The sequence below is a fragment of the Vulpes lagopus genome, chromosome X (genome assembly GCF_018345385.1).
Source record: "Vulpes lagopus strain Blue_001 chromosome X, ASM1834538v1, whole genome shotgun sequence".
Lineage (NCBI taxonomy): Eukaryota > Metazoa > Chordata > Mammalia > Carnivora > Canidae > Vulpes > Vulpes lagopus.
The window spans coordinates 82,106,068-82,134,029 of NC_054848.1; the positions used below are offsets into that span (position 1 = coordinate 82,106,068).

The window sequence follows — 27,962 nt, forward strand, 5'->3', positions numbered from 1 at the left end:
CTCTGCGCCCAATGTGGGGTTGAGCTCATGACCTGGAGTCCAAGAGTCACATGCTCTGCCCACTGACCGAGCCAGGCACCCCTTTGTGTAATCTTTTTAAAGTATTAGGTTAGGTATTTAATTGGATCTTTTAGGCTTTTTAAAAATATAGGCATTTACAGCAATAAACTTTTCTCTAAACACTGCTTTAGTCATAACCCATGGGTTTTGCAGTGTTTTGGTTTTCATTTATTTTCAAGTATGTTCTAATTTACTTTGTTATGTCTTCAGTTAACTACTAGGTATTTAAGGATGTGTTATCAAATTCCACGTATTTGTGAATTTCCCAAATTTCCTGCTGCTAATTTCATTCTGATGTTGTCAGAGAACAGACTTTGTATGACTTCAGTCCTTTAAAATTTATAAAGACTTTTTTATGGGTTAACATATGGTCTATCCTGAATAATGTTTCAAGTGCTCTTTAGAACAACCTCTATTCTGTGTTGGGTGAAGTATTCTATAGAAGTTTACTAGATATGGTTGATTTATATATTGTTGTTCAAGTCTTCTATTTTCTTGTTGATTTTATACCTGGTTGTTCTATTCATTACTGAAATTCGCATATTTAAGTATCCAAATATTATTGTTGGATTGTCTATTCATCAGTTCTGTCAGATTTTGCTTCATGTATTTTGGGACTCTGATGTGTTAGACACACACACACACACATATATATACATACATATTTTCATATGCTCTTATAAAATGTCTTTTTTGTTCTTATAAAATGTCTTTATCTCTACTAGCAACTTTTTTAAAAGATTTTATTTATTTATTTATTCATTCATTCATTCATTCATGAGAGACACACACACAGAGAGAGAGGCAGAGACACAGGCAGAGGGAAAACCAGGCTCCATGCAGGGAGCCTGACGTGGGACTCAATCCTGGGTTCCCAGGATCAGGCCCTGGGCTAAAGGCAGTGCTAAACTGCTGAGCCACCCAGGCTGCCCTCTACTCCAACTTTTGTCTTAAGTTTATTTTGTTTGGGGACCCCGGGGTGGCTCAGCAGTTGAGCATGTGCCTTTGGCTCAGGGCATGATCCCACTGTACTGGAACTGAGTCCCACATTGGGCTCTCTGCATGGAGCTTACTTCTCCCTCTGCCTGTGTCTCTGCCTGTCTCTGTGTCTCTCATCAATAAATACATAAAATCTTTAAAAATATATTTTATTTTGTTTGATATCACTATAGCCAGTCAATCTTTCTGTAACTCATTGCATGATGCATTTTTTCTATCCCTTTTTTTCTATCCCTTTACTTTCAATCTATTTGTGTCTTTGAATCTAAAGTGTATCTCTTATGTACAGCACACAGGTAGTCCATGATTTTTATATCCATTCTGCCAATCTCTTCTTTTTTGGTGGTATTGCTTAATCCACTCACACTTCTTTTTGAGAGGGAGAGAGTGGGTTAAGGGCAAAGAGAGAAACAGAATCCTGAGCAGGCTCCAGGCCCAGTGCAGAGTCCGATGCAGGGCTCAATCTCACAACCATGAGATCATGATCTGAGCTGAAATCAAGAGTTGGATGTTTAACCACCTGAGCCATCCAGGCACCCCTGAATCCATTCACATTTAATGTAACTACTGATAATGTAGGACTTATGACTGCTAAGTTGCTCCTTGTTTTATATATCCTATGTCTTTTTTTCCCTATATTTCTCCATTACTTCCCTCCTGTGTTAAATAGCATTTTCATTCCCTCGTCATTTTAAAATTTATATTTATTTGGAGTTATTTTCTTCTTGTTTGCTGTGTGGTTTACAATTAAACATCTTAATTTATGACAATCCAGTTCAGATAAATGGCCACTCAATTTCAATAGTATACAAAAAGTTTGCTCCCACATAGCTCCATTGTCTGTCCATCTTTGTGCTTTTATTGCAATATAAATTACATCTTTATGTATTGCATGCCCATCAACATAGATTTATAATTATTGCGTTATGCAACTATAACTAACTTTAAATTAGGAGGAAAAGAGTTAGAAATAAAATATACCTATGTGCTCTTTTTTTGTATTTACCTATACAGTTACCTATACTAATATTCTTTATTTTTTCATGTGGATTTAAGTTACTGTCCAGTGCCCTTTCATTTCAGCTGAAAGTACTCCTTTTAATATTTCTTATATTATATATATATTTCTTATATTTCTATATGATGAATCACCTCAGTTGGTCTGGTGATGTCATATTTTCTCATTCATTTTTGAAGGATAGCTCTACGAGAATAGGATACTCGTAGAGTATCCTATTTTTTCTTTTTTTTTTCTTTTAGCACTTTGAATATATTGGTCCAGTAATTCTAGCTTCATTGTTTTCTGATGGGAAATTGGCTAGTAATATTATAAAGGATCCCTTGTACCGAATGAATTTCTTCTGCCTTGCTGCTTTAAAGACTCTTTGTCTTTGACTTTGGACAGTTTGATTCTCATGTATCTTGGTGAGATTCTCTTTGAGCTATTTCTATTTGGAGTTCATTGAACTCGTTAGATGTGCAGAGAAATGTATTTCATCACATTTTGATACCTTTTGTTACCATTTCTTTGAATATTCTTTCTGCCCTTTTGTCTGTCACTTTTCCCAGTGGGACTCCTGTTGCTATGTATATTGGTTCACTTGACCATGGTCCATAGTTCTCAGATGGTTCTGTTCATTTTTATTCATTCTTTTTTCTTTCTATTCCTCAGACTGGATAATCTAATTTGACCAATCTTCGAGTGTGCTGTTTCTTTCTTCTGCCAGTTCAGATGAATTGTTGAGCCCCACTAGTGAATTTTTCATTTCAGTTTTTCTACTTTTTTAACTGCAGAAATTCTTATTGGCTCTTCTTCCTTTTTTGAAAGTATTTCTGTAGTTTTTTCTTCTTTTTCTCCTACTTTTTTATTTAATTTTTTTCAAAAACATTTATTTATTTATTTATGATAGAAATGCACACACACACACACACACACACACAGAGAGGCAGAGACACACGCAGAGGGAGAAGCAGGCTCCATGCCTGGAGCCCAATGCAGGACTCGATCCCAGGACTCCAGGATCGCGCCCTGGGCCAAAGGCAGGCGCCAAACCGCTGAGCCACCCAGGGATCCTCCTAATTTTTTTTATTGGGGTTCAATTTGCCAACATATAGCATGACACCCAGTTTTTATTTAAATTCCAGTTAAAAACATGGAATGCCTCATGAATTTGCTTGTCATCCTTGCACAGGGGCCATGCTAATCTTCTCTGTATCATTCTAATTTTAGTATACGCGCTGCCAAAGGGAGCACACATATTGGTTCTTTTTTAAATATTTTATATCTCTGTATTAACATTCACTCTTTAATGAGGCATAATTCTCATGGTTTCCTTTACTTTTAAGAAAACAGAAATTGCTGATTTAAAGTACCTGTCTACCTAAGTCCAAAGTCAAGTCTTCCTCAAGGAACTGTTACTGTTGACTACTTCTTTTCCTGTATATGGGCCATCATTTTTGCTCCTTTGTATGTCTCATAATTTTTTTCTTGAAAATTGGAAATTTAATAATGTTAGGGCTTTGCATATCAAATGCTCCTTTAAAGGTTTTGTTGTTGTTGCTTATTTGTTTGTTGAATGATGTTACTGTACTAAATCTATAAAAATTTGTATTTTTTATCATGTGTGGCCACTAAAGTCTCTCCTCACTTAGATTAGTGTCCAGATAATTACTTTACAGAGATTTTCTTAAATGCCCGGAACCAGTAAATCTCCCAGTCATCGCCAAGTGGCTCTATGAGCTCACTGGGGGTACAGCTTCAACTCTTAGACAGGCAGTTCACAACCACCTCTTAGCCTTCTCTTGCTTCTTGTCTAGAATCCTCCCAGTCAGGCAGCAGTGAGAACTTTGAGTCTTCTAGGTCTTTCATGAGCATGTGCACAGCCTTGAACATGCTCACATCACTAAAACTGTTCGTTTCCTTCTAGGTCCACAAAAACATTCCAAGGGCTTTTTAAAGCCTATGGACATCACATCTTCCAGATTTTCATTTTAGGATTTTTAGTAAGCTTATTGTTTATCTCAACTGTTATCTACAGTTTGAGGCAGTTGCAATATTAAACAACTGATACGGATTGTTTTTAACAAATGCCCCCAGGGAAAAGTTTGTTGGCACTGGTACACCTCTGTGTTAGGTCAAATATAGATAAGCTTTGTAAACGTGTTAATCCCAGGAACCACCAAACAGATCAATAAGAGCAGTCATTTGCGAAGGAAGCTTTAAAGGAGCTCCTGCCCCTTTCTGCCCACTCCAGTGGCTGCCAATTGGTTGGTTTTCAGTGATTGAGGGCTATTAGTATTCCAGGCTACCGCAGAGCTGGGCATGGGAAGGTGGGAATAGGGCAAGCTAAAACACCACAAAGGTCAGTTTTCTTACCAAGATTCAATTGGTTTTTGTTGGTTTTGTTTTGCTTTGTTCTTGAGTCAACAGTTCCTAGATTGCTGCAAGTCTTTGGTTAACTTCCAGAGTTCTAAAAAGTTGATTCTGACCATTTTTGTTAGTCTTGTCCTCAGTTTTTTTAGGGGAAAGAATTTTTAGAGGTCCTGATATTCCCATTGATGTCCTCAAGTGTCCTTTAAAGACATATAAATAATAAGAAAAATAGTTTATACATTTACCCATATAGTTTCCTTTTTAATTCCTTCATTCTTCTGTGTAGATCTCTATTTCAATCTTTAATTTTCCAAGCACTAGGAACTTCCTTTCTTTATTTTATTTTATTTTTTTTAGAAACTTCCTTTCTTTAAAGAGCAGTCTGCTGGCACCGAATTCCTTCAGTTGTTATATATCTGAAAAAGTCTTATTTCACCATGGGATTTTTAAAAACAAGATCTTATGTATTTATTCATGAGAGACACAGAATGAGAGGCAGAGTCATAGGCAGAGGGAGAAGCAGGCTTCCTGCAGGGAGCCTGATGCAGAACTCGATCCTGGGACCCCAGGATCATGACCTGAGCCAAAGGCAGACTCTCAAACACTGAGCCACCTAGAAATCCCTCACCATGGATTTTGACAGCTGTTTTCACTGGGATTAGAATTCTGCATAGACTTTTTAAAAATACTATCAGAACTGTAAAGATGTTGCTCAAATGTTTCTCACTTGCATGATTTCTAATGAGAAAGCTGCTGTCATCTTTGTTCCTTGACATATAATGTGATCATGATGTGTTTTGGTGTAGTTTCTTTGTGTTTCTTGGGTTTTATATTTATTAAGGCTCTTGGACCTGTGGATTTATAGTTTTCACCAAATTTGAAAAAAAATGTGTCCCTTATTATTTACTTTTTTTTGTTTTCAAGTATTTTATTTACTTATTCATGAGAAACAGAGAGACAGAGAGGTAGAGGCACAGGCAGAGGGAGAAGCAGGCTCCATGCAGGGAGCCCGATGTGGGACTCGATCCCAGGTCTCCAGGATCATACCCTGGGCCAAAGGCAGTGCTAAACCGTTGAGCCACCCGGGCTGCCCTGTCCCTTATTATTTAAAATATTTTTCTGATCTTCCCCTTCCACCACCACCCCTGCATGGACTTAACTCACGTATAGTAACACATTTGAAATTGTCCCACAGTTCACTAATGCCCTGTTAATTTTTTTGTTACTTCTCTTCCTTGTCTTATTTTGAATTGGCTTTATTGCTATGACTTCAAGTTGGACAATCTTTTCTTCTACAATATCTTATTTGCCATACATCCTATCCAGTGTGCTTTTTTAATCTCCAAAATTATTATTTTAATGTTTAGCAGTTCCATTTGTGTCATTTATATATATTTCTCTAATTAACTTTTTAATATATGTTATAAAAACTATTTAATGGCCATGTCTACTAATTGTATCATCTGAGTTACTTCTGGAGAGGTTCCCATTAATTTTACTCTTCATTATGCGTCATATTTCTGGTTTTTTTGCATGCCTACTAATTTTTTATTTGGTTCCAGATATTGTGATTATAGCTTGTTGAATGTTGGATATTTTGTAATCTTATAAACATTCTTTAGTTTTTTTTTTATCCTAGAACACAGTCGAATTATTCAAAAGCTGTTCCTTTCAAATCTTGTTTGTAAGATTCCTTAAGTAAGTATTGCTCAGTTTAGGACTTATTTACCCAAATACTGAGGCAAGATCCTTCTGAGTATTCTATCCAGTATCCCATAAATCTTGAGGTTTTTCATTCTGGATGATAGGAACATGTCCTACTTCTGCACCTGTGTGTAAGTACCAAGCACTGTTACCTCTAATCCTTTCAGGTGGTTTTTTCAATGGCCTCTGATAATTCCCTCCCAGGCTTGGGATCAGTATTCTGCTGAATGCTCAGGGAGGACCCTCTCTACATTTCTAGAGTTCTCTGTGAAGATCCTTCCTCTATGGGATTACAGCTCATGAATTCTAGCTATCTCGGCCTCCTTGTACCTAGAGGTCCATTTCTTTCATTCAGGGGATTGGCTTAGATTTCCCAGCCTGCACCGTGGCCTGAAATTGTACTCAGGGTAGTAAATGGTGTCTTGAAAACCCTTGTTTCATATTTTGAAGGGTCGTTATTTTGTGTTTTTTTTTTCAGATGGGAGAATAAATCTGGTCTATCTTGGCCAAAAGTGGAAGTCTTATATCTCATTTTTAATAATGATTTGGTGCCAGCTCCAGGTATATATTCACTATAATAGTACATCAAAATCATTCTAGAGGATTTTGTTTACTATGTGGTACATAAGGCTTTCAATGTAGGGTCTTCTGATATGTCTTTTGTAATAAGGTCATTTGTGTTGGGATAAGTTGGTCTTTCGTCTCAGTTGTGATTTAGAAATTGGACTTTTGGATAAGATTTTTTTTCTCATTAATTCTGGCAAGATAAAGTATTACTTTATCATAAGTGGGGAAAGTAGAAAATTGGTTTAAATTTCTAAATCCACAAAGCAAAATATTATGAGCACCATTGGTGTAATGAGAATTTCTTTTTTTAAAAAAAAATTTTATTTATTGATTCATGAGAGAGAGAGAGACAGAGACACAGGCAGAGGTAGAAGTAGGCTCCATGCAGGGAGCCTTATGTGGGACTTGATACCGGGACCCCAGGATCATGCTCTGGGCTGAAGGCAGGTGCTAAACTGCTGAGCCACCTAGGGATCCCCTAATAAGAATTTCTTGGTGGAGTGGGACATGGAGGGAGAAGAGAAGATCCTCTTTTCAAATCCCATGTGGCAAACTCTCATTTTTTCCATGGAGTATCATGGGTCATAAACTCCAGACTAGGAAGAAATATTTCCAATCATTTTATCCTATCTTCCTACCAGACTCCTTATCAGGACTTTAATAGCAAGGAAGGGTGATTAAAATAATTTCTCCAAGAGGAGCAGTGGGTGAATAGATGAATAGTTTGAAGCGTGGTAGGGCTTGATCTACACCATGTCTAAGATCCCTTGTAGTTCTAAGCCCAATTCCAGAATGTCAACTCTATATCAACCAAGAGTCAACTATAGTATTCTAAGGTGCTATGGAACCAGATGAGAACCCCTGACAACTCCAATATTCACCAAGTAGCACTCTTACAGCCTCATAAAAAGACATGGTAGTCTTGCAAAAGAGGTTTTTTGCAGTATCTACATCTTGCATGGGTTGTTATAACTACTGTGTAACTCATGTGATATATTTAACTATAATTCTCAGCGCCATCTAAGCACCACCACTAATATTGCCCATCTTCCTAGAATGAGCATAATCCTAACTCACAGAAAGAAGAAAAAAATGAATAAAAAAAGCAAGGTCAGGTAGATGATTCCTAAACTGCTTTGGAGAAAGTTAAAAGAAATAGTAACAAAAATATGAGCACTAATATAGGCCTACATGTATTTAATTCCCTGAAAATGATGCAGAAAAGTGCAAAGATGTTGAAAAGCTTCTTGGAGTTACAGAATGAACTGTAAGTCTCACATTTTTTTGTAGATATTTAAGAACCTGCTTTCCATTGCAATATTTCTTTGCTCCTTTTGTTATCAAAATGCTAATTCAGATTATTGCCAAATAGAAGACACTGTAATGGATATTCTGAGATTGAAAAATCAAGGAGGGGATTGCTTCTAGTTCAGTTCTATGGACCCAAATGTTTTAATAGTAAGTTAAACCAGTGTTCTCCTCTGTAGGTTCTTGGGACTTTATTATAAATAAGTTTTCTCCATTTATATAGCACACCACTGATGTTACTGACAAATTCCAATGTAACATGCAACAGTGGTTCCTAATTGCTTTAGCATTTATCATGCACAAGAGACAGGAGGAAAGTTGTCTCATTTTGTACAGCTCAGTTGCATTTCTTATCTCGGAAGTACACTTAAGCAGCAAAATGGGACTTAAGGTAGCTGCCTGAAAACCAGCGCCCATTAACATGCATGTCTTGGAAGAAAATGAATTGGTTTTTCTCAAACAGAATACAGTTCAACCTCATTTTGTGCACTGATTTTGCATAATTTCTATTTTGCACATTTTATAAATTAGGGGTCCTGATCTGGTTTACCAAATTCTTGTACTCATATTTTTCAGGTTCTACCTTTGGGCAGTTTTGTTTTCAAAACATTTTTAAAAAAGCATTTAGGTGTGTTTCCAAGATGCCTTTTGGTTTCAATTAGCACCTAGTAATATTTTTCTAAGCAGTCACTGGAGGTGCTTAACTAGTGTGTACTTAGGCATGTTTTACCTGATAAGTCTTCTGGATAGATTTTATGCTTTAAAGAAACATACCACTTCACATTCTATAGTGAGCATGGGGGTACTATGTATGAGACCAGGGAAGTGGAGCAGCTGAAGTTCTGTGCAGACACTCTACAATGTAGATCTTTCCAGATAATGAGTTCTGCTTATTGTTAAAGCAGCCACACTAACTATGCCTACTGTTCGAGGAATTCAAGTATCATTAAGATGTGAATCACCAAACGAGTATACAGAGATCATGTAGTCTTGAAGCACAGATGTGCCCATGTCTTTGAGGGACTGTTTGGGATTAATAAAATACATTCTGGCTGTGTCCTGACAAATAAAGATTGCCTCTCCTAAAGTGAGAACTAGTGTTAGAGTTCATATATAATCTGTGACATTAAAATGTGGAAATGAATATATATAAAATTGGTGTTTTTAGATTTATCATTTATTTGAGAGAAAGAATGTGCACACATGCACATGTGTGAGTGGGGGAGGGGCAGAGGGAGAGAATCTTAGAGCAGACTCCCCATTGAGCAGTAGACTGATGATGTCATGGGGGGTGGGGTTCAAGCTCACACGCATGAGATCATGACCTGAGCTGAAACCAAGAGTCTGATGGTCAACAAACTAAGCCACCCAGATGCCCCAATATATAAATTGTTTTTTATGTATTTTTAAAAGATTTTATATATTGATTTGAGAGAGAGAAAGCATAAATGGAGGGGAGGGGAGCAGGAGATGCAGAGAGAGAGGGAGAAGCTGATTCCCCACTGAGCAGGGAGCCTGGGATCACGTCCTGAGCCAAAGGCAGATGGCTAACCCACTGAGCCACCCAGGCGCCCCTATAAATTGTTTTTAAAGATGGTCTTGGGGATCCCTGGATGGCTCAGCGGTTTAGTGCCTGCCTTCGGCCCAGGGTGTGGTCCTGGAGTCCCAGGATTGAGTCCCATGTGGGGCTCCCTTCATGGAGCCTGCTTCTCTCTCTATGTCTCTGCCTCTCTCTGTGTGTCTCTCATGAATAAATAAATAAATAAATAAATAAATAAATAAATAAATAAATAAAATCTTTATATAAAAAAAGATGGTCTCTGTTGTGGACACTTTCTTATGATAAAGGCAGTCTAATTACACCCTCCTGTTGTGGTATTCTTAAGCACAACTCTGGAATATCGGTACGGTCAAGTTGCACAATGAACTCAATTGTCTGCAAATGTACAATATAGCTTGTGGATTATGCACATAATGTGGGAACTCACTCCCTACTCTGTTCCCCATCTGACTCCACAGATCCCTCCTCCAATGCCCATTGATTCTTGGTCAAGTGTTGGTCCCAAAGTCTTACTAACTTTCACCACCCTTCTGTGTGGCAAGGGCAATTTGGTAAAGGAAACAATCAAGGAAGGCAATTATTTTTTCTAGTGTTCCTTTAAATCTTTGGTTTCCGGGATCGAATCCCACGTCGGGCTCCCGGTGCATGAAGCCTGCTTCTCCCTCTGCCTATGTCTCTGCCTCTCTCTCTCTCTCTCTCTCTCTCTCTCTCTGTGACTATCATAAATAAATAAAAATTAAAAGAAATTTTTTTAAAAATAAATCTTTGGTTTCTGATAAGGCCGACAATTTACTAATATGTTCTTGATATTCGATCCACCCATACTTATCTATTCCATTTGTGCAAAAATGTTTTCTGTTCATTGGTGTATTTTCTTTGTACTCACATTTGCCTTCCCCGTGGTTAAAAATACATATATTTGACCCTTGAAAAATAGGCCTGAACTGGGCAGGTCCAGTTATACAGATTCTTTTTTTTTTTTACACAGATTCTTTTTAAAAATAAGTACACTACAGTACCATAAATGTGTTTCTCTTCTTTATGAGTTTCTTAATAATATTTTCTTTTCTAGGGATACAGTATATAATACATATAACATTCAAAATATGTGTTAATGGACTGTTTATGTCATCAGGGAGGCTTCCGGTCAACAGTAGGCTATTAGCTGTTAGCTTTCTGGAAGTCAGAAGTCATATGTGGATTTTAGATGGTTCAGGGTGTTGGGGCCCTGTGTTGTTCAAGGGTCAACTGTAAATAAAAAGAGTCGATGAAAGGGCAAGAGTAAGTGGCAAAGGAAGGGGACAAAAGAAAACTGTAAATCATTACCTCACCTCACTGAGTAGTCGATTCAGTATATAATTCATACATCATGGTCAGCATGAAAACTCTGGTAAGTTGTACACTAATTCCACCTCCAGATTTGGAGAATCAAGAGTTAATGTATTAACACCATTGGAAAGCCTCATGTGTTTCTAAACTTTCTAAGCTTAATAACTTTTGCCCAAACCCAAAGTTATTCCAATGACTTTTCCTGAAAAATGCAGCCAGTGCTGCCACAGAACAGAAAAATACACTTAAAATGGAGTAGGGATGACGCTATTAAGAAAAATGAGTCTCCACACATAACTTTCATGGACACATTTATTGCGAGTAGCTCTATGGAAGGGCAAGTCAGATATATCTGTATATATATATATATATAAACACTATACAAAGTTGCAAGTTTGTCTCCCAAAACTGCAAATGAGATGTTTACAAAGAAATGAGAGTCTAAGAGTATTTACAATGGAAGACAAAGCCAGAGCAACTCAAAAGCAGATCTTAAAGCAGAAACAGCAAATGTAATGAGCCACTGCAACTGTCAAGTTTTTACTGACCAAGTGACTTTGTCTGACACTAAATTAAATGTAGAGGTCACTCACACACACACACACACACACACACACACACATACACAAATCGTTCCATCACTGTTTTTTCTGAACAGCAGCATAATCTGGTAGCTGGAAGGTACGTGATATGTTGGTACACATATTCCAAAAGGATTCTTCCAGCACAATACTGAATAAATTAGTTGTGTCTGTAAACTAAGAAGTAGTGTCAAAGAAATTGCATATTTGTTATGCTGTACCTGTGACTATTTGTACCTGTGACTACTTGTGTGTACTGTTGTGTATGAGGTTTCCCATTTATTTATTCAGCAAGTGTTAACATCTGTGCTGTACCCTGTCTGCTGGCAGCCCCTGAACCTAATATACAAATAAAAGCAATATAGCATTTTCCCCCAAATCATCTTTTCTTCCCACAATTCTGAACGATTGTGACTTAAAACTTACTTGAAAATAAAAATGGTGACAGAAGGCTTGCAGAAAGGCTGCCTATGTAGAGAGTGCACTGTTACCATAATGGACAAAAGCCACACTGCATTATTCAATTAGGTGGGGAAAAGAGAAGAGTCTGAAAGGAACTGACGAAACTCACTGCTCTTGCAGTCCCCAGGCACTCCTTCATCGACTGGGGACTGCAGCTCCATCCTCTCCTCAGCGCCATTCTCAAGGGAAAAAAAGAGCCCCCTCCATCCCTCTGGTTGGTAGGCAAGGAAAAACAACAAAAGTCAACTCGGTTCTGCAAAAAAGTTAGTGTAGCCACATGTACTAGAAGCCGGCTTGAAGACAGGAGTACACACTCAAAGATGTCAAAATCGAGTAGCAAAGAACTTCAGGTCAATATTACACTACTGCAAAGTGGCACATTAAATGCGAAGCGATTTGTTTTCTTGTTAACAGAGTTACAGACAACAGGTACACCTACAATCACATGTACACAGGTACACGAAGGTGTGCGTCCACACGCATGTGTGCACGCACACGCACTAGCACTTGCACAACTATATGGACACTCACACCCATCTGTGATATGGTGAGGTTTGCCAGTGACGGCACAAGTGGTGAGTTGTGTGCCACCACGTAACAAAGCTCTAAGCAAGCTTCAAGACCTTTGTACCTATCCTCTGTGATCACCACCTGTTAGTGTCATGTTCTCAAAGGTCCAGGTTCCTAAAATCTTAATTCAGTTTCCATCAGAGGCAAGCAAAAACAGGAGGAGGAAGCTTGCTCTGATTTTTAAAAAAAGTTTGACAACATCTTATAGAGGCTCATTATCCAAAGGAAAACAAGACCTTATAAGAGGTTCTTTTTGGCTTGTTTTACTCCGAATATTGATTGATGCACATATACTAATTTCTTGAAAATGGGAAACTGATCTCTTTATAGGAGCCCTGGGCATAGGAGGGAAAATATGGGTCCAGCAGAGAGCCAGCGAGAGGGGAAGAATGGGGGGGAGGGGAGGTCACTCAGGGCGGGGCAGAGGGGGAGGGGGAGGCCCAGAGAGGCAGAGATGGGCTTTGTGAGGAAGTTTGGAATAACTTTGCTTCTTTAAGGTGGAAAATGTAGGTTTCAAAAATTAAAAAATAAATGGTTTTGGAAAGGCTCAATTGATTTGCAGGCAGAACATTGCAGTATTATGTGTGAGCAGATAATCTGTTCCCTGGTTCTGCCTTTTTTAAAGAGTTGAAAATGAGTTCATTCAAGATATAAGTTCAGTTGACATTTAATGTGGACAGAATGTTATAGTTTTGTTAACGAGCAAAAACTGAGATAATCTGCCCTTTGGTCCTGTTTTTTTAAGATATTGAATATGGTCCCATCAAGGTATCAGTCCAGTTAACATTTAACTCCTTGATCAAGAAATGTTTTATGTATGTACTACTCAGAAGAAAGATTCCAGATCATACCTATGTTCTCATGAACATAACTTATTTCTTTTTCTGCTCCTGTTTAAAGGGTTTTCAGCTTCGAAACTAAATCTAAGTATCATATGTTGGTAAAACTGGTGTTGGCCACATTTACACATATGTAAGTAACTTTTTTTTAAAAAAGGGAAAGGAAAGAGTTATGAGAGGCTTCCTTTTATAGTGTTTGTTTCCTTTCAAAGAGACTTGTCGGGTTGGGGGAGAGGAAAGCAGAAAATAAAAACAAAGTATAGTGTGAATTTCTTGATTCAAAATTACTTGATCCATAAGGCAGCAGTACGAATGATCAGTGTTAGGATCATTCACCTGCCAGCATCCGTTTGTCGGCTTTTAGAAATTCAGGCTGTTTTCTACTCAGAAGCCTGTGAATTTTCTTTCTTTTCGGCAGATCTGGAGTAGACAAAGATGAAACTCCATAAGCATCATTTTTCTTCTAAAATGTGTTTTTTTGTGGCAATGTAATCACTCTGGGGGGAAAAAAGATGACAAAACAAAAAGTTACTTTCGGAATTAAAGTGCAAAGTGCTTCCCCCACCCCCACCCCGTTCTAAAATGAAACAAAATCAAACTGGTGGTTTTGGAGAGCTGCATGGAGGAGACTGGCTTGGCGCAGACATGCCCAACTGTGCCAGCCACCTTTGACGCACACTAGCTCCGATCCCCCGCAAAAGTGCAAGGACCGGTCCTCCTTTTGCCCTCAGGCTGTCACTATGACATTTCTGGTGGATGGCAACTTTGTTTGCGCCTGCCCTATTCTATTGCCTCCCCGTGGGGTCAGCAAGTGAGCCAAGGGCACTGGGCGGACAAAGATAATTTTTTTTCTTCGCCTGCATGTTTGACTGTGCCCTCACCAGAAATTTGGGGCACAAGTCAAAGGACTTAAGAGTAGCCTTGGTGAGAATTTTTTTTCTTCGCCTGCATGTTTGACTGTGCCCTCACCAGATTATGGGGCACAAGTCAAAGGACTTAAGAGTAGCCTTGGTGAGAATCTCCAAGCTTGGTCTCTGAATTTCTTCGAAAAGAGCAAAGTCATATCTGTAAAGGAGATCTGGTGGAAATCCTCATCTGGCTAATAAAAAGCAGGTCTGGTATTACTCTCTTGGCCTTCTGCTTATTGAGAGGGTGCCTAATGGGACTGGGGCAAGAGCAAGGGGGTCTGGTACATTGAAGAAGGCACTAGACTGGAGAGGGGATGGATAGGGGTAAATGGTTAGGAAATTGATGACGGGATGTTAGTGTTCCTTTAAGATCAGGCCACATCAAAGGATTATACATTGTTTTATTACAACCAATCTCAAAGAATCTGGAGGAAAGCATCCCCCAGGGTAGGCTTGGGAGTACAAGGTCTGGTATTAAAGCAGCAGTATACAATATAACTATTTATTCTTCCAGCAGAGGTTTTAAAAATGTAACAAACTTGCAGGTGGATGAAGCATCAAATGTCTCCATCACCCCTTCCACCTACTTGTAGCTATTTCTCATAACTCATTATATAGGGCTGTTCACCCACATTGAAAGGTGTTTTAAAAATACCCTAGGATAAAGATATTAAGTTTTCCAGTCAGCACTGGGTTTAGGAAATTTTAGGCTCCATGGATCTATCAAGTTTACACAAGACGAAAGGCATCTATGTAAGTTACCCATGAGAGTGCACATAAGCATGCAATTATCTGTTGCAAAATGGGCATCAGTGCATTTTGCATAAATATCAGCTAGATACTTTGAACAGAAATTTAAGGCTCGAAAGGATCTCACCTAATTTAGTCTGCAACTTTGTTTTAATATAAAAACATGTTCCTATATACCACACTGCATTACTTAAAGGGGATTTCTTACTAACCATTATAATACACCACATTGCATATCTTTTCTAGAAACATCCACATTAAGCCTCATATGACTACCACATCAACAATTATACTAAGCCCGAAATTAGGGGCATTTGTTACTATTTAAGTTGTTCTATGTTCTTCTTTGCTCTTGTTTAAACGAGACTCGACTCAAAAATTGAATCGTATTTCATATGCTCTGGTAACACCTACGCCAGCACTGAATGAATGCTTGATAACATACTAAAACCTAGAAAATAATGGTGGGACTTCAAGTTTACATCATAAATGTATTTGTCAACTCCTGATTAACTATGCTAGTAGAAATGAATAATGCTATCCAAAACAAGATAATCCCAAAATAATTTAAATTTGCTTTTGAAATGCATTATGGGAACTTGAGCCACAGATTTACCTTTATAATCCTGTTTTACTTAGGCCAATATTAAAATGAGTTTACATTCCCTGAGCACATTCCAAAGAACAGCAGAAGGAAGGAACTCTGAATCTTGCTGAGTGGCAAAGGAAAGCAATTCAGGATTAAAACGCCACTAGAAACGCACTGCGAAATGAGTATCAAAGGGCTGAAAATCTTCATTCCGTCTCTAGTTCATTTTTTTTTCCTTTGGTCTCTTGTTCATTTTGATGTCGTTTTACCACCAGAAAGGGAACCGGTGAAGTTTTTAATAATGTGGCATGTTTTCGATATGTTGTTGCCACTCGATACTGACAGGTTACAAATGATTACCGTATTGGATCGTCTTGCTTTCTCATTAATCAATGATCTTTTTTAATGATGAGTTAGTTCCACCCTTTTAATGGGAGGTATGGCCTTCAAGTATTTTTTTTTCTCTGAAAGGGAGAAAAGCTCATTGGACTCCAATGGGTCAAAACATTTTCCAACTCCTGCCCCTCCCAAACCTGGCAAGTGTTATTTTTCTTCTTGAAAACAAATGAAGTAAACTTTTCTGTTTCAATTTGTATAATGCTATAAACCTGAACATTAATCTTTAATATACTAATAAAGCACACATGACTTCAATATCCCTGGAAATTTGTCAGGCAAGCCAAGAAAGCAGTTCCTCCAGGGCATTCCAGACCTCTTTATACAAATCATAAACATGCCTCTATTAAGGTTTGAAGTCCAAAGCACCAATGGTTCCTCTGTCCAGAGAAAGCCAAAACTATAACAATATATCCAGTTATTCTCTCTTTCTCTTTCCACTCTCCCCGATCTCATTGCTTCACTTATCTTTTCAACCCCAATTTTTCCTAGAACTCAAAAAACCATTTGTCACATTCTTTGGAAATTCCTCATTCTGCTTTATTAGTCAACATGCCATCCCTGCAATCAACTGGTGATTGCATAAACAGGAGCCACCAAGCTAAGTGACGAAGGCAAACAAATGAAGGGAAATGAAGAGAAATGGAGACGTATACCCCCCAAATGAATGTACAATAACACAATGATATTTTTTTGCTGAAGGTTGCCTCTGGCTTATATATAGTTTTTTTTTTTTCCCTCCCCAATAAGAACAGATCATCACACCTTTCTGTGCGCTGTGAGCATACAGGAAGGTGATTCTCTAGGAGTTGATTTAAAAAAAAAAAAAAGCTAAGTGTTATCCCTCAAGGGTGAAAAACTGGCAATAACTGCTGCTAGTCTTTGCAACACCAATCGTACCAGGCTATTGTCTCCTTACTAAACTAGGAGAGCAAATGCTTCTCCCCATGGGGGCAATGGTTTTGTTACAGAATCGTCAAAAGAATCTCTAAGGGAAAGTGATGAGACTTGTAACCCTCTCATCTCCTCAAAGGACAGTTTGATCGTTGCACACCTGCCCGTCACTCCCAGGCCCTGGACCATGCATCCATGTTCATTCCAGTTTTGATTATCTGGATACAAACTATTTGGGGATTTTTATCTCAGGTCAGCTTCTCTATTACCTCCCAACACACACTTTGCTGCCTAGTTACTGCAGACTTGAAGAATGCAAGTTACTAGAATTCTAATATAGGCGGTCTCCAATTCACAAAAGAGACATACATATTCCAAGGCTCATTGTTTGTTGAGACTCAAAATAAATTATCCCACAGAAGCCATATTATAAATAAATGGTGGATAGGTTTGTAGGTTCATCTGGACATGTCTATATTAACCTATGCAATTCTTCAAGGAACAGAGGAACTGCTTTGCCTATACCCAGCCATCACTTACAACCTCATTTCTATGGGCAGATATATTTGGAGCTTCCATTCAAGACCCTGGGCAAAATCTCTTTCTAAACCATGGCAATAGGAAGGGTGTCCCCCTAAGCCCAAGTGGCTGGGATAACTAGGAAGCAGGTGGGCTCTGAAGGTAAGGGCAGTGCTGGTACGCCTTTGAGGCTGGAGGTGCAATTTTGAAAAATCAGGAGTTAAAAATCATATTTACTGGTTAGACTTCCAAGGGCCCCGGGGGTGCACGTGTGAATAATTTTCCAGATGGGTTTAGAGATAGACCTCATTGATATTCTCTCTAAGGTTCAGGTCTACAAGTAGAAAATTAGTAATGACAGAAAGGCAAATTATAGAAAGTGTGAAAACTAGCTAAAGTGACTACAATTTAGGGGGAATTGGATATTCAGTCAATCCAGAAGGATTGGATATTGTGGTCAATCCAACCATGAAAATAGCTTTAAACGCTGGCCCAGCTGCCTCTGTGCCAACAAGTGAGAGCAGAGTGAGCAGTACAGCCTTGGACCTGCAAAACAAGGAGCCCTTCAAGGAAGGTTGTTCCTGTAAGTAAGCCCGAACAAGCAACATCCAGGGGAGGAGTGAGTCCTCTGTGGGCCCTGCAAGAATCCCAGAGGGGTCCTCACCTTTTCAGCCAGAGAGAGATCAGGAAATGATATGGTCTCCTAAAATTAGGGATACAGATATGGCAAAAGGCACAAAAGGCACGTGAGGGCAAGACCCACACAGTACAACCAATGCACCCGTAGCCCATGAGAAAGGGGTGTCATGAAGCAAGTGAAAAAATAGTAACTTTCTCATTTCACTAAGTATTTAAGTACATGTTTTCCAGTAATTCTAAAAGGAATTAAGTTCTTAACCAGAAATTGTAAGGTTCCCTCTTGGGATGCCCGGGCCGGGGGTGGGGTGGGATGGGGTGGGATGGGGGATAAGGCTCAGTTGGTTAAGCTTCTGCATTTCGCTCTGGTCTTGATCTCAAGCCCCCACATAGGGCTCCCTGCTTCTCCCTCTCCCTTTGCCCCTCCCCTGCTCCTGTTCTCTCTCTCTCTCAAAATCTTTAAAAAAGAAATTACAAGGTATCCTCAAAAAGAATGTTACCTTCAATAGGATAGATGTCTACCTTTGAAAAACTCTTTAAAAATTCCTATTTCTCCAGAGTTCAGCCCCCATTTCCTTTTTTTTCAGCCCCCATTTCCAAAAGAGGATGGAAATAGACCTGTAACTACATGACCAATAACCAAGGCAGAATTGCTAGAGAATATATTTTAAGTTCATATGGCAAGCACAGTATCTTGGTAATGTTATCAATAGCTTTAAAATTAGCAAGCTGATAGTCGTGTTAAAAGCCGAATGTATTGCAATGTATTCATTTCACTATTATAAAAGATATCCATTTTAATTTCTCATTTCTCACTCAGGACCAAGCAATGTTTTTCAGTGAATGATCCTAACTATCTAAGAGCCTGGCAGCACCTCTTAGACAAAACATACTGCAGGCTTTAATTAAGCATTTTACAAAAGCTATTTTCCAATACTGCCAATAAAACGTCTGGGCTATTTTTACATGTCTTAAAGCATGTCTTAAAGCATTTTTTTAAAAAGGTGCTAAAGAAAATGAATTTAATTTTAAACAGGGATTTTTAAGTCCCGAGGATTTGATTTTCAGGGCTTCTAAAATATATCTGCCTGACTGCCAAAAGCAAATTTGCTTTTTAAACAAATGAAGAGTACCTATTTCTACCACCCTTTTGCTTCCACCTGTCTCACCTTATCCTCCTTTGCCCACTGTGATGGTTTAGATTAGAAAATCAGATTTGGTACAAATGGAAAAATGAAATTAAGAGATTTCTGGTGGTAACTGGCAAATGCCAATGGATTGTTAGGAAAAGCAAAGATATCTGACTTCAGTTAAGGACATGACTATTAGTGGGAGTTTAGTGAATGCACCCCACTCTCTTTCCTTTCCTTTCAGGGTTTCCTTGGGATCCAAATAGCTACACAGGCTATTTGTGTTGAGGAGGTAAAGATTAGCACACTCCTCCCCAAAGCAGATTTAAAACATTCAATTCCAGTACAGGTCAAATTCTTTTTTATTCAAGGAGCTATGGCAAACAGTTCAATGCAATGAAAATTACCCATGCTCTGGCAGATGGTTCACAGCTGTAACACTCTGAATGAATTACTACCTCCCACCACCATCCCACCACCACCCCACCACCAAAAATGCTACTATTAAATTCAAGAAAACTTGTAATTTTTTTCAACCCTTGCCTACATAATAATCTTTCATCAATAGGAAAAAACAGACTGACCATCTGATGAAAGGACAGTGTGATGTGCTGGGTGGAGTACTGGGCTCGAAATCAGATGTACAAGGTTTGATTCTCAGCTCTGTCACTTACCTCTTTGGCCATGGGAAAATTCTTAACAGCAGCTTCAATTCCAGTACCTACTATCCCCCTCCCCACCATGTGAATGTGTTTTGCAAATTACAAGGCAGCATGCAACTGTTAAACATTCCCTTAGTCAACAAGCTGACAGGTTAACAACAGTCCTTCTTTTTTACATCACACACAATATTGTTTTCTCCATGTACTGGTCACTCTCATCTATCCTAACATGAAGATTTTTGTGTCATTCTAAAGAAGCCTGAGTTTGTTCCCCCAAACAGCTGCCTTCTGATGACTGTAGAGGATTCTGGTTCATTTTTGGCAATCTGGGAGAGGAAAGGAAAGCAAGAGATCTTGTTTATGTCTTTATGCACGTGTGATATTCTGCTGTGTTAAAGTCCTAGTCTTTGTCTAAAGATGTTTGCTAGTGTCTGAAATTTTCACCCTGGAAGCATCACTCTTAGAATGAATGTAAACTCATAGTCCCTGCCAACGACTTCAGTTAACTTTAATTGAGCAAAGTCCCCTTTAATTGTTATAGGTCACATACCTCTACTCCAAATAACTGTCCCGTTTTTTTTTCCAGGGCGTGGGGGTAAATGTTGCCTAAAATAAGTGACCCATCAATGGTGACTGAAAAATCTCTGCTGTATGGAGATTTTATTCTAGTAATTTATAGTAAATAAGTCCAATGCCACAAAAGCAATTAGTTCTCAGCACCTATAATTTATAGCAAGATGATAAGGCAGTAGCACACTGAAAAGAAAAGATGTTTACACCTCCTTCATGTTAATAACAGTGTCAAACATTTCAAAGGTAGTTACTAGGGATTTATTTACTCATTTAATTAATTTATTTTTGCTTTCTAATACCAAATGCTATCTTAACATGACTAATTTGCCTGATCGATTCTCTCACCCCTTCTAGAGTTGCTCTTACCCTTCTATCTCTGGAGTGGAAAAATCTGAATTCTTCAAACTACAAATTCTGTCTCAGGTACAGCAGTAAAAGAGGCAACAATGCATACATGAGTCAAGAGTCAGAACCAAATAAGAAAGGAGATTCTCCTCCTAAAGGCAACTGCTTACAGCCCATGCTGTTAAAATGTGAGGACTCTGCCCTTTGAAGATTATGTAATTTATTTAAAAGTCAAGGCTAGGTTACATTTCTGGGTATTTCTAATGGTCTTGAACAAATGGCTTCAAAGTACTTACTCATGTGCAATATAATTGTAGGCAAATGAAAATGTGTCTTAATTTTGTGTTACATGAATAAAGCTATCTCATCTCACTTCCTGTGACTTGTGATGAACAGATCCCAACTGTAGAGACCTCAACCCTGAACAACCACGTAAACCATTTTAAATGAAAGTAAACACTAACAGGAAAAGTGGGATTTAAAGACATAGAATTTTGTGCCTCTACAAGTAATAAAAACAGTAACAGTGACAACGATGATGTTTATCTAATAATTCATGTACCACACTTACTAGGTGCCAGGCACTGTTCTAAGCGCTTGCCATCAAGTAAAACTACCCTTTGAGATGCATAGCTCCCAATAAAGACTATGTCTTTGTTCCTTTGTGAAAAGTTTTTTCTCTTCTAACATGACATATATATGTATATATATGAGATAAATATATACATTCATATTTAATATGGGTATGAATGTGAAGAGAGATCAGAAATGGGTTAAAATTATTCTATACCTTTAGAGTAAAATAACAACAAGAAACAAAAATCCCAAACCTATCAGAATTATCTGACCCATTCTCGGAACTTCACAGACAACACTCTACCACATGAGTTTCCATTAAAATGGAAACCAAAGTCATTTCCTGCAATATGTTCTTTCTATATATCTTTCCTTTTATACTGATCTCCACAAATGATGTGCATGAGTCACCATCAGGACCAATCACTTTTTGCAGGAACCTAAATCACCAGTTTAAACTATGGAAACTTTGATTCAGTGTTAATCTAATCACAAAATAAAAATATATTTGTAAAGTGCCCTCAAGTCCCAATGCTTCCATGCCCATTCTCTTATTTTAACCCAAGCACCTTCCTGTAAGACACAGCCTCCTTGCTCTAGTTACTCAACAAAGTCAGGAATTTCCTCAATGAGCAATAGATTTAGAAAACACGAAATCTCTAAAATAGCTACAAAGGCATTTGAAGTTATCTGTAAGTCAGTGACCTAGGCTAAAATAATACTTGGATCTAGATAATCCTTGGGAAGTCAGGGTTGGTTGCAGGAACAAGGTTTCGCTAATTGCAATCTCTGTTTAAACAAAGGGTATGGAGAAGTATAGGCAGATGTCTCTGAAAACTTGTCCTTTCCAGAGAACCACAGGGAAATAGGCAGCTCTGGCACACTTCCATCAGTATCACAAACTGTAGCTTCAGCCATTGGGTTCAAGCAATAGCCTGGGACCAATTTTCAGATGCCTTTTACAGAATAAAACAGATATGTTCCTGAAAAGGTGATTGTGAATTAAATTCTTGAAACCAGAATGACACATTTTGAGTGCATGGCTCTGGCAGTAGTGGTGATCTCATTTGTGTGTGTGTGTGTGTGTGTGTGTGTGTGTGTGTGTGTGTTAGGGAGGTCAAAATTTAAAGGAGATCTGAACTGAATCCTCTGGCAAGCCAAAGTAGCTCTGTGTCTTCTTAATGATCCCTCTCTAATGCGTCCTTGCTGCAAATGTGTGTTTTTGTATGGCAAGTTTTCTAAAGCAGGGGGAGTGGGGGAGGGTGGCTACACCTGCACTAAACAGGGAGCTTGTTAGGTGACTGTTGTGATCAGTCCCCGACTTGTTCTGCCTGATCAAGCACAGTGGGCAGAGATCCAATCACAAAGGCATTCCACAAAACAAGTAAAGCAAAAATCTCCACTAAACTGACCTACTGGAATGAAAACTGCTGGGGTCCATCCCTTCCCTTCAGTGGGAAAGCAGCTCATTCTACTGACAAGGGAAGGCACAGACTATGGAGACATCAGCTTCAGAAATCATTTCTTGAGAATGTGTGCAGATGCGCTGATATCAACATTGCATAATGTACACAGATTTACTCAAAAGTTGTCCTTTCAAGTGTGACAGCTCCTACTCTTCCTTAGTGCTTCCTTTGGACAAGTAACCCTTTAAAAAAGAACCTTCCCCTGTTCCAGGGTAGGCTGCCCCTGGGGTCACGTCTTCCTCTAGCCTTATTATCTTGCTTTACTGGATTTCCCAGAAGACACACCAATTAGAAGTTTTCATTGCTTTTTAAACCTTTCAAGCAATAGTTATACCCATTATCAAGTTGTCACCATTCCCTTTTTTTTGGGGGGGGGGCGAGATACGTGAAGAAAGTGAGGCACAGTGAAGGTGACTTGCCTGTCACTACTAGTGACAGGGAATGGACACTCAAGTTTTCTGGCAATGTATCCTGTGTACAAACAAAACAAATCAACAGGACAACACATTCCAGAGCCAAACACTGTCTTCTTTTAATCACCTGTTGTTTCAGATTATTGACGTTCTGTGCCCTCCAGACTTTCAGGCTAACAACAGAGATTGGATCTTCTGGGGGAAATCAGGGCAAACTATCATCACCATTACTAGTTTTTAAAAAGTAACAATGACTGTTTTTTTTAAAAAGTAACTTGCTGAGAGGAAAGTCTACCTCCCCCAGAAGCTACAGTGGATTATCACTGCTTAATATTCTGAGCTCTTACCAAAATTCTTGTAATAAAATATGGGCATTGCTAGCAAAGTGGCTTTTACCTGTTGATTCGAAAAGGAGTTGATGGGATCCAATTTAGGGTATCTTGTTTGCATAAGTCATTAAGTGTTAGAGAAGGAGGTCTGAAAGCATCCCATGCGCGCTCTCTCTCTCTCTCTCTCTCTCTCTCTATATATATATATATATATATATATAGATATAGATCTCTCTATCTCTATATCTATATCTATATCTATATCTCTCTCTCTATATATATATATATATCCTAAAAAGCCTCACGGTTGTTTAAATGATAATCATGGCTCCCCACCCTCCCCGCCCTGCCCCCAGAAAAACTGATGATTGGATCAAAACTTAAATTCCTGCAAAGATCACAAGGTATAACGTGAAAATTGAAAATGCGCTTTTCGTGCTAAATAGGCACCGGTTAATGAAATGTTAACTCACTTCTTCCTAATGCCCTAGCCTTCGACTCGTTAAGCAATGACCATTAACGCGGGGAAGTGAATTCTCAGACCACCCACCTCTGCGGGGAGAGTCAGACTTCTTGTTGTCAGGTCTGGCAAAGTCCATTCTCACGTAGGTGTCGTCGTCGTCGTCGTCGTCAGAAACCTGTTGCTCAGGGGGACTCGGCACCGGGCGGCGAGGCGGTGGTGGCGGCGGCGGCGGGGGGACGGCCGCTGTGGCCCAGTTCTCACCTCCAGCCAAGTCTGCAGATGGGTGCCGGGCTCTCGGGTTCGAGCCAGCGGCCATGGCTTGGGCCCCCCGCACCGCGGCGGCGGCGGCGGCGGCGGCGGCGGCGGCGGCGGCGGCCGAGCCTGCAACAGGTTGGAACCAGCGGACGGAGGCGGAGTCAAACCCAGCAGCGGCCTCCAAGCCTCTGGCGCCTGCACCGATGCCCGGGGCGGCGGCGAGGGCGGAGGCGGCGGCTAACGCCCTGCCCAAAGCTAAGGCCGGCGCGGCTGCGGAGGCGGCGGCGGCGGCGGCGGCGGCCGAGGCAAGGGAGGCGGGGAGGTCTCTCTCGAGACTGTCGGTGGGGAAAGCCGAGACCGCCGCCCGGGCGGACGGAAAGAAACTCTGCGAACGGTCTTGCGGGCGCCTCCGCTCCAGCTGTTGTTCTTCCTGCAGCAGCCTGGCTACAGGTGGCGGTTCCGAGCAGCGGCTGGGGGAGAGAGAAATGTCCATACAGCACTCGGAAAAGGGGTCAACCACATAGATTCGACCTGTTTCCGCGTCATAGCGGATGGCGCTGTCACCGAAAGGCACGGCCGGTGTCATTGCTGGGTTGAAAATCACTTCGATGTAGTCACCCTCTTCCTCACTGGCACTGCCACTTGTGGCGCTGGGAGGAAGAGGCACGAGTGGCCACCTAGCACCTTCCAGGAAAAGGGGGTTGGCACCTGGAATAGCTCTGAAAAGATGCGAGAAGTTTTGTGCCGGGTGTGGAAATAGCACTTCGAACTCAACGTTCACATAGTGAGAAAAGGCTGACGGTCTGGGGCCAGCGATGATGCCCCATGAACCGGGCAGTCCTTGAATAAAGGGGGCTGGCATATTGCTCCCGCTTTTAGTGAAGTCAATGTTGACGTAGACACTAGAGCTGTCAGCTTCTCTCTGCGCACGTGTGGGCTTCTGTGATTTGGGCTTGATTTTATTTCCTTTTGTAATAAAAGAGAGACGGTTGGGTCTTTTAGCCTTGTTCTTGGGGGACCCATTATCTGAAGGCTTCCAGCGTGTCCCCCCATCCCTAGGCTTCGAGAATGACCCCTCGACTGGAGGCTTTGAAGCTGCATGTTTGGGGCCCCAGTTAGACGAGGCTGCCTTGTCCAGGCCATTTCCCAAGAATTTTCCAGGTAACATTGGTACATACTCACTGTGGTCATTCTGTCCCAATGGGGAGCCCTGAAAAGGATTTGGCAGAGAGAAGTAGGAGCTCCAGCTTTTAGAGGAAGAGCCACCCTGAGGATTTCTGGGGTTTTTTGGAATTGCACCGGCTCCAGGAGCCATAAACATATAGTCACTCTCACTGTCATTGTCCTTTGACTCATCCTCCTTCTCAGGATCTGGCTCTTTCTGGGAACTTGGGGCTGGCGGTGGGCTCACCCTAGGAAACATCATCATGTACCCCCTTGAATCTTCGAAAGGTGATCGAGAGTGGCGTTTTGAAGCAGAGAAGTTTTGGGGAGCCATTGGCATATAATCGCTGGAGCTTGCAAGAGGGGCAGCCACCCCTGGCCTCATTGGCACATAGGGGTCATCCTCATCTTCATCAAAAGCCCTGGCTCTGAGGGGGCCCCGAGCTGCACCTTCTGGGCTGTCTGCCTTGTCCTTGACCTCTTTGGCCTCCTTGCGATCTTTCTGGGCTCCTCTGTCGGCACAAAAATAAAGTCGGAACCTTCCCCCAGACTTCCCTTTACCACCAGTTGCTCCCGCTGGTGGGGGTGGGAGTGGAGGAGGTGGAGGTGGTGGCATCTGCTGCTGCTTGCTTTGAGTTAGTTTGCCAAAGTAGGATCTTTTCTTCAGAGATTTTCCACGGTCAACACTGCCATCGGAAGTCTTCCCACCTCCTGAGCCTTTGCCCCCTCCAGAGTTCTTGCCACGGCGGGAGCCGTGGCCATCGCCCGGTCCCTGCCCATCACCTGAGCCGTGTCCACCTCCGGCTCCCTGGCCGCCGACAGAGCCGTGTCCACCCGCAGTGCCCTGGCCAGCTTCTGAACGTTGGTTTCCTCCCGTACCCTGGCCCCCTGAGCCCTGGCCACCGCTAGAGTCCTGGCCACCTCCAGAGCCCTGCCCCCCACCTGAGCACTGGTTTCCCCCTGAACTCTGGCTACTGGAGCCTTGGCCACTTGCGCCCTGGCCACCTCCGGAGCCCCGGCCATTTCCCGAGCCCCAATTGTTCATGGGCATGTAGTCACCTCCGTTTCCTTCCTGTCCCTCTTGGCCCTGAGGACTGCCTTCATCCCTAGAGTTGCCAGAGCCAGAAGCTTCAGGAGACAGGCAAGCTCTGTCGTTCGGGACTTCGGCGGGATGCGGGACACGCACCGGGCTGGGCGGGAGGCGGCGGAAAAGGCTGGCTGGAACCGAAATCGCTCTCCTGGAGCGGCGCGCTCTGGGCAGGTGCAGTCTTCCTCGCCTGGAGGGGGGCACAGGGTCGCTGGGTGTCATGTAGCGCCTGGCGAGGAGCATCTCGTCTTCCCCGTCCCCGATGGCCCTGAGGTGGCAAAACTGCTCAAAGCGGGACCTTCTCAGCCAGCCACCGGGCTCACGCGGCAGCGTGTCCAGGTGCCTCCTAGTGGACAGCAGGGTTAACAGGTGGGCGCCGATGCTGATGCTGTAGCTGCGGCAGCGGGCTCTGTATTCGTCCGCGCACAGGGCTCTCATTTTCTCCAAAAACAACTCGTGCATGTTTTGGGCCACCACACAGTCATCGACCTGCATCCAGAGCTCCCCGGGACCAATGACGGTGGATCTACCGACCTCCAAGAAGAAATACTGCTCTGAGTGCCCGCAGCGACGGATGCTCAGGAGCTGGACGACCACGCTGGCCACCTCGGTATTCAGCCTCACGAACACCACCTCCTCGTCGGTAAGACAAAGCCGGAACACGCCGCTCAGCTCTTTTCGGTGCCCCAGCCCCCTGGGCTTGACTATTACCTGCCACACATCTTTGTAGAAGGGTGGCTCCGCCGCCGCTGCAGCCGCCAGCGCGGCCGGCTCTCCATCCGGCTGCGCGCCGGGCGTGCCGCAGCGGCGGCGCTTGCTCTCGAGGATGAGGCGGCTGAGCAGCAAGTACCAGCTCTCCTGCTCCGACTCGTTCTCGGCCACCATGGCGAAGTACTCGTCCTGGGTGAAGAGGGCGATGAGGTGGCGGTACCTGGCATCGGCTCGCTGGCTCACGGAGAAGCACTGATACAGGGTGATCACGCGTCGCGGCGGGATGAGCGCGGGGAGCGCGGCGCCAGAGGCGGCCGCCGCTGCCGCAGCGGCCGCGGCGCGGACACTGTGCCGGAACTTCCTGGCATTTTCGTAGTATTCCAGCCGAGCCGGGGCGTCGGCGGTCTCGAGTTTGAGCACGAAATAGCGCCTGTGCCCATGCTTCTGCTTCCGCAGGTAGCCGCGTTTGCAGACTTCGTCCCCGACGGGGAGGTCCTCCTCGTCGGACTCCGAGTCTGACCGGGAGCCAGTGGCCGTGGAGAGCCACATGGCTCCCGGACAAGACGACCCGGTCCCAATGAGTGCGGTCGAGGTGCCCGAGGGAAGAAGTGGGGTGGTCGCCACCACAGCTAGAGCTGCCGCTGTTGCCGCCGCTGCAGCGCTCAGCCTCCTGGTCGCTTGGTCGCGAGCGCAGGAGCAACTCGCCATGGTGATGCACGATGGTTTTAAGGTGAGCGAGCGCG

At 41.8% G+C, this 27,962-nt stretch overlaps 1 protein-coding gene and 1 non-coding gene across 2 annotated transcripts; both read right to left on the reverse strand.

Moving 5' to 3' along the window:
• Positions 1 to 3,206: 3,206 nt before the first annotated feature.
• Positions 3,207 to 3,313, reverse strand: LOC121483630. The gene has a single exon (XR_005985761.1). It is a non-coding gene; the product is annotated as a U6 spliceosomal RNA (small nuclear RNA).
• Positions 3,314 to 11,243: 7,930 nt separating this feature from the next.
• IRS4 (insulin receptor substrate 4) lies at positions 11,244 to 27,927 on the reverse strand. Its single transcript, XM_041741505.1, has 2 exons — positions 24,090 to 27,927; positions 11,244 to 13,850 (listed from the first exon to the last, which is right to left on the reverse strand). The coding sequence occupies exons 1-2, from the start codon at positions 27,925 to 27,927 to the stop codon at positions 13,846 to 13,848; spliced, it is 3,843 nt and encodes a 1,280-aa protein (XP_041597439.1). The 3' UTR covers positions 11,244 to 13,845.
• Positions 27,928 to 27,962: the final 35 nt, after the last annotated feature.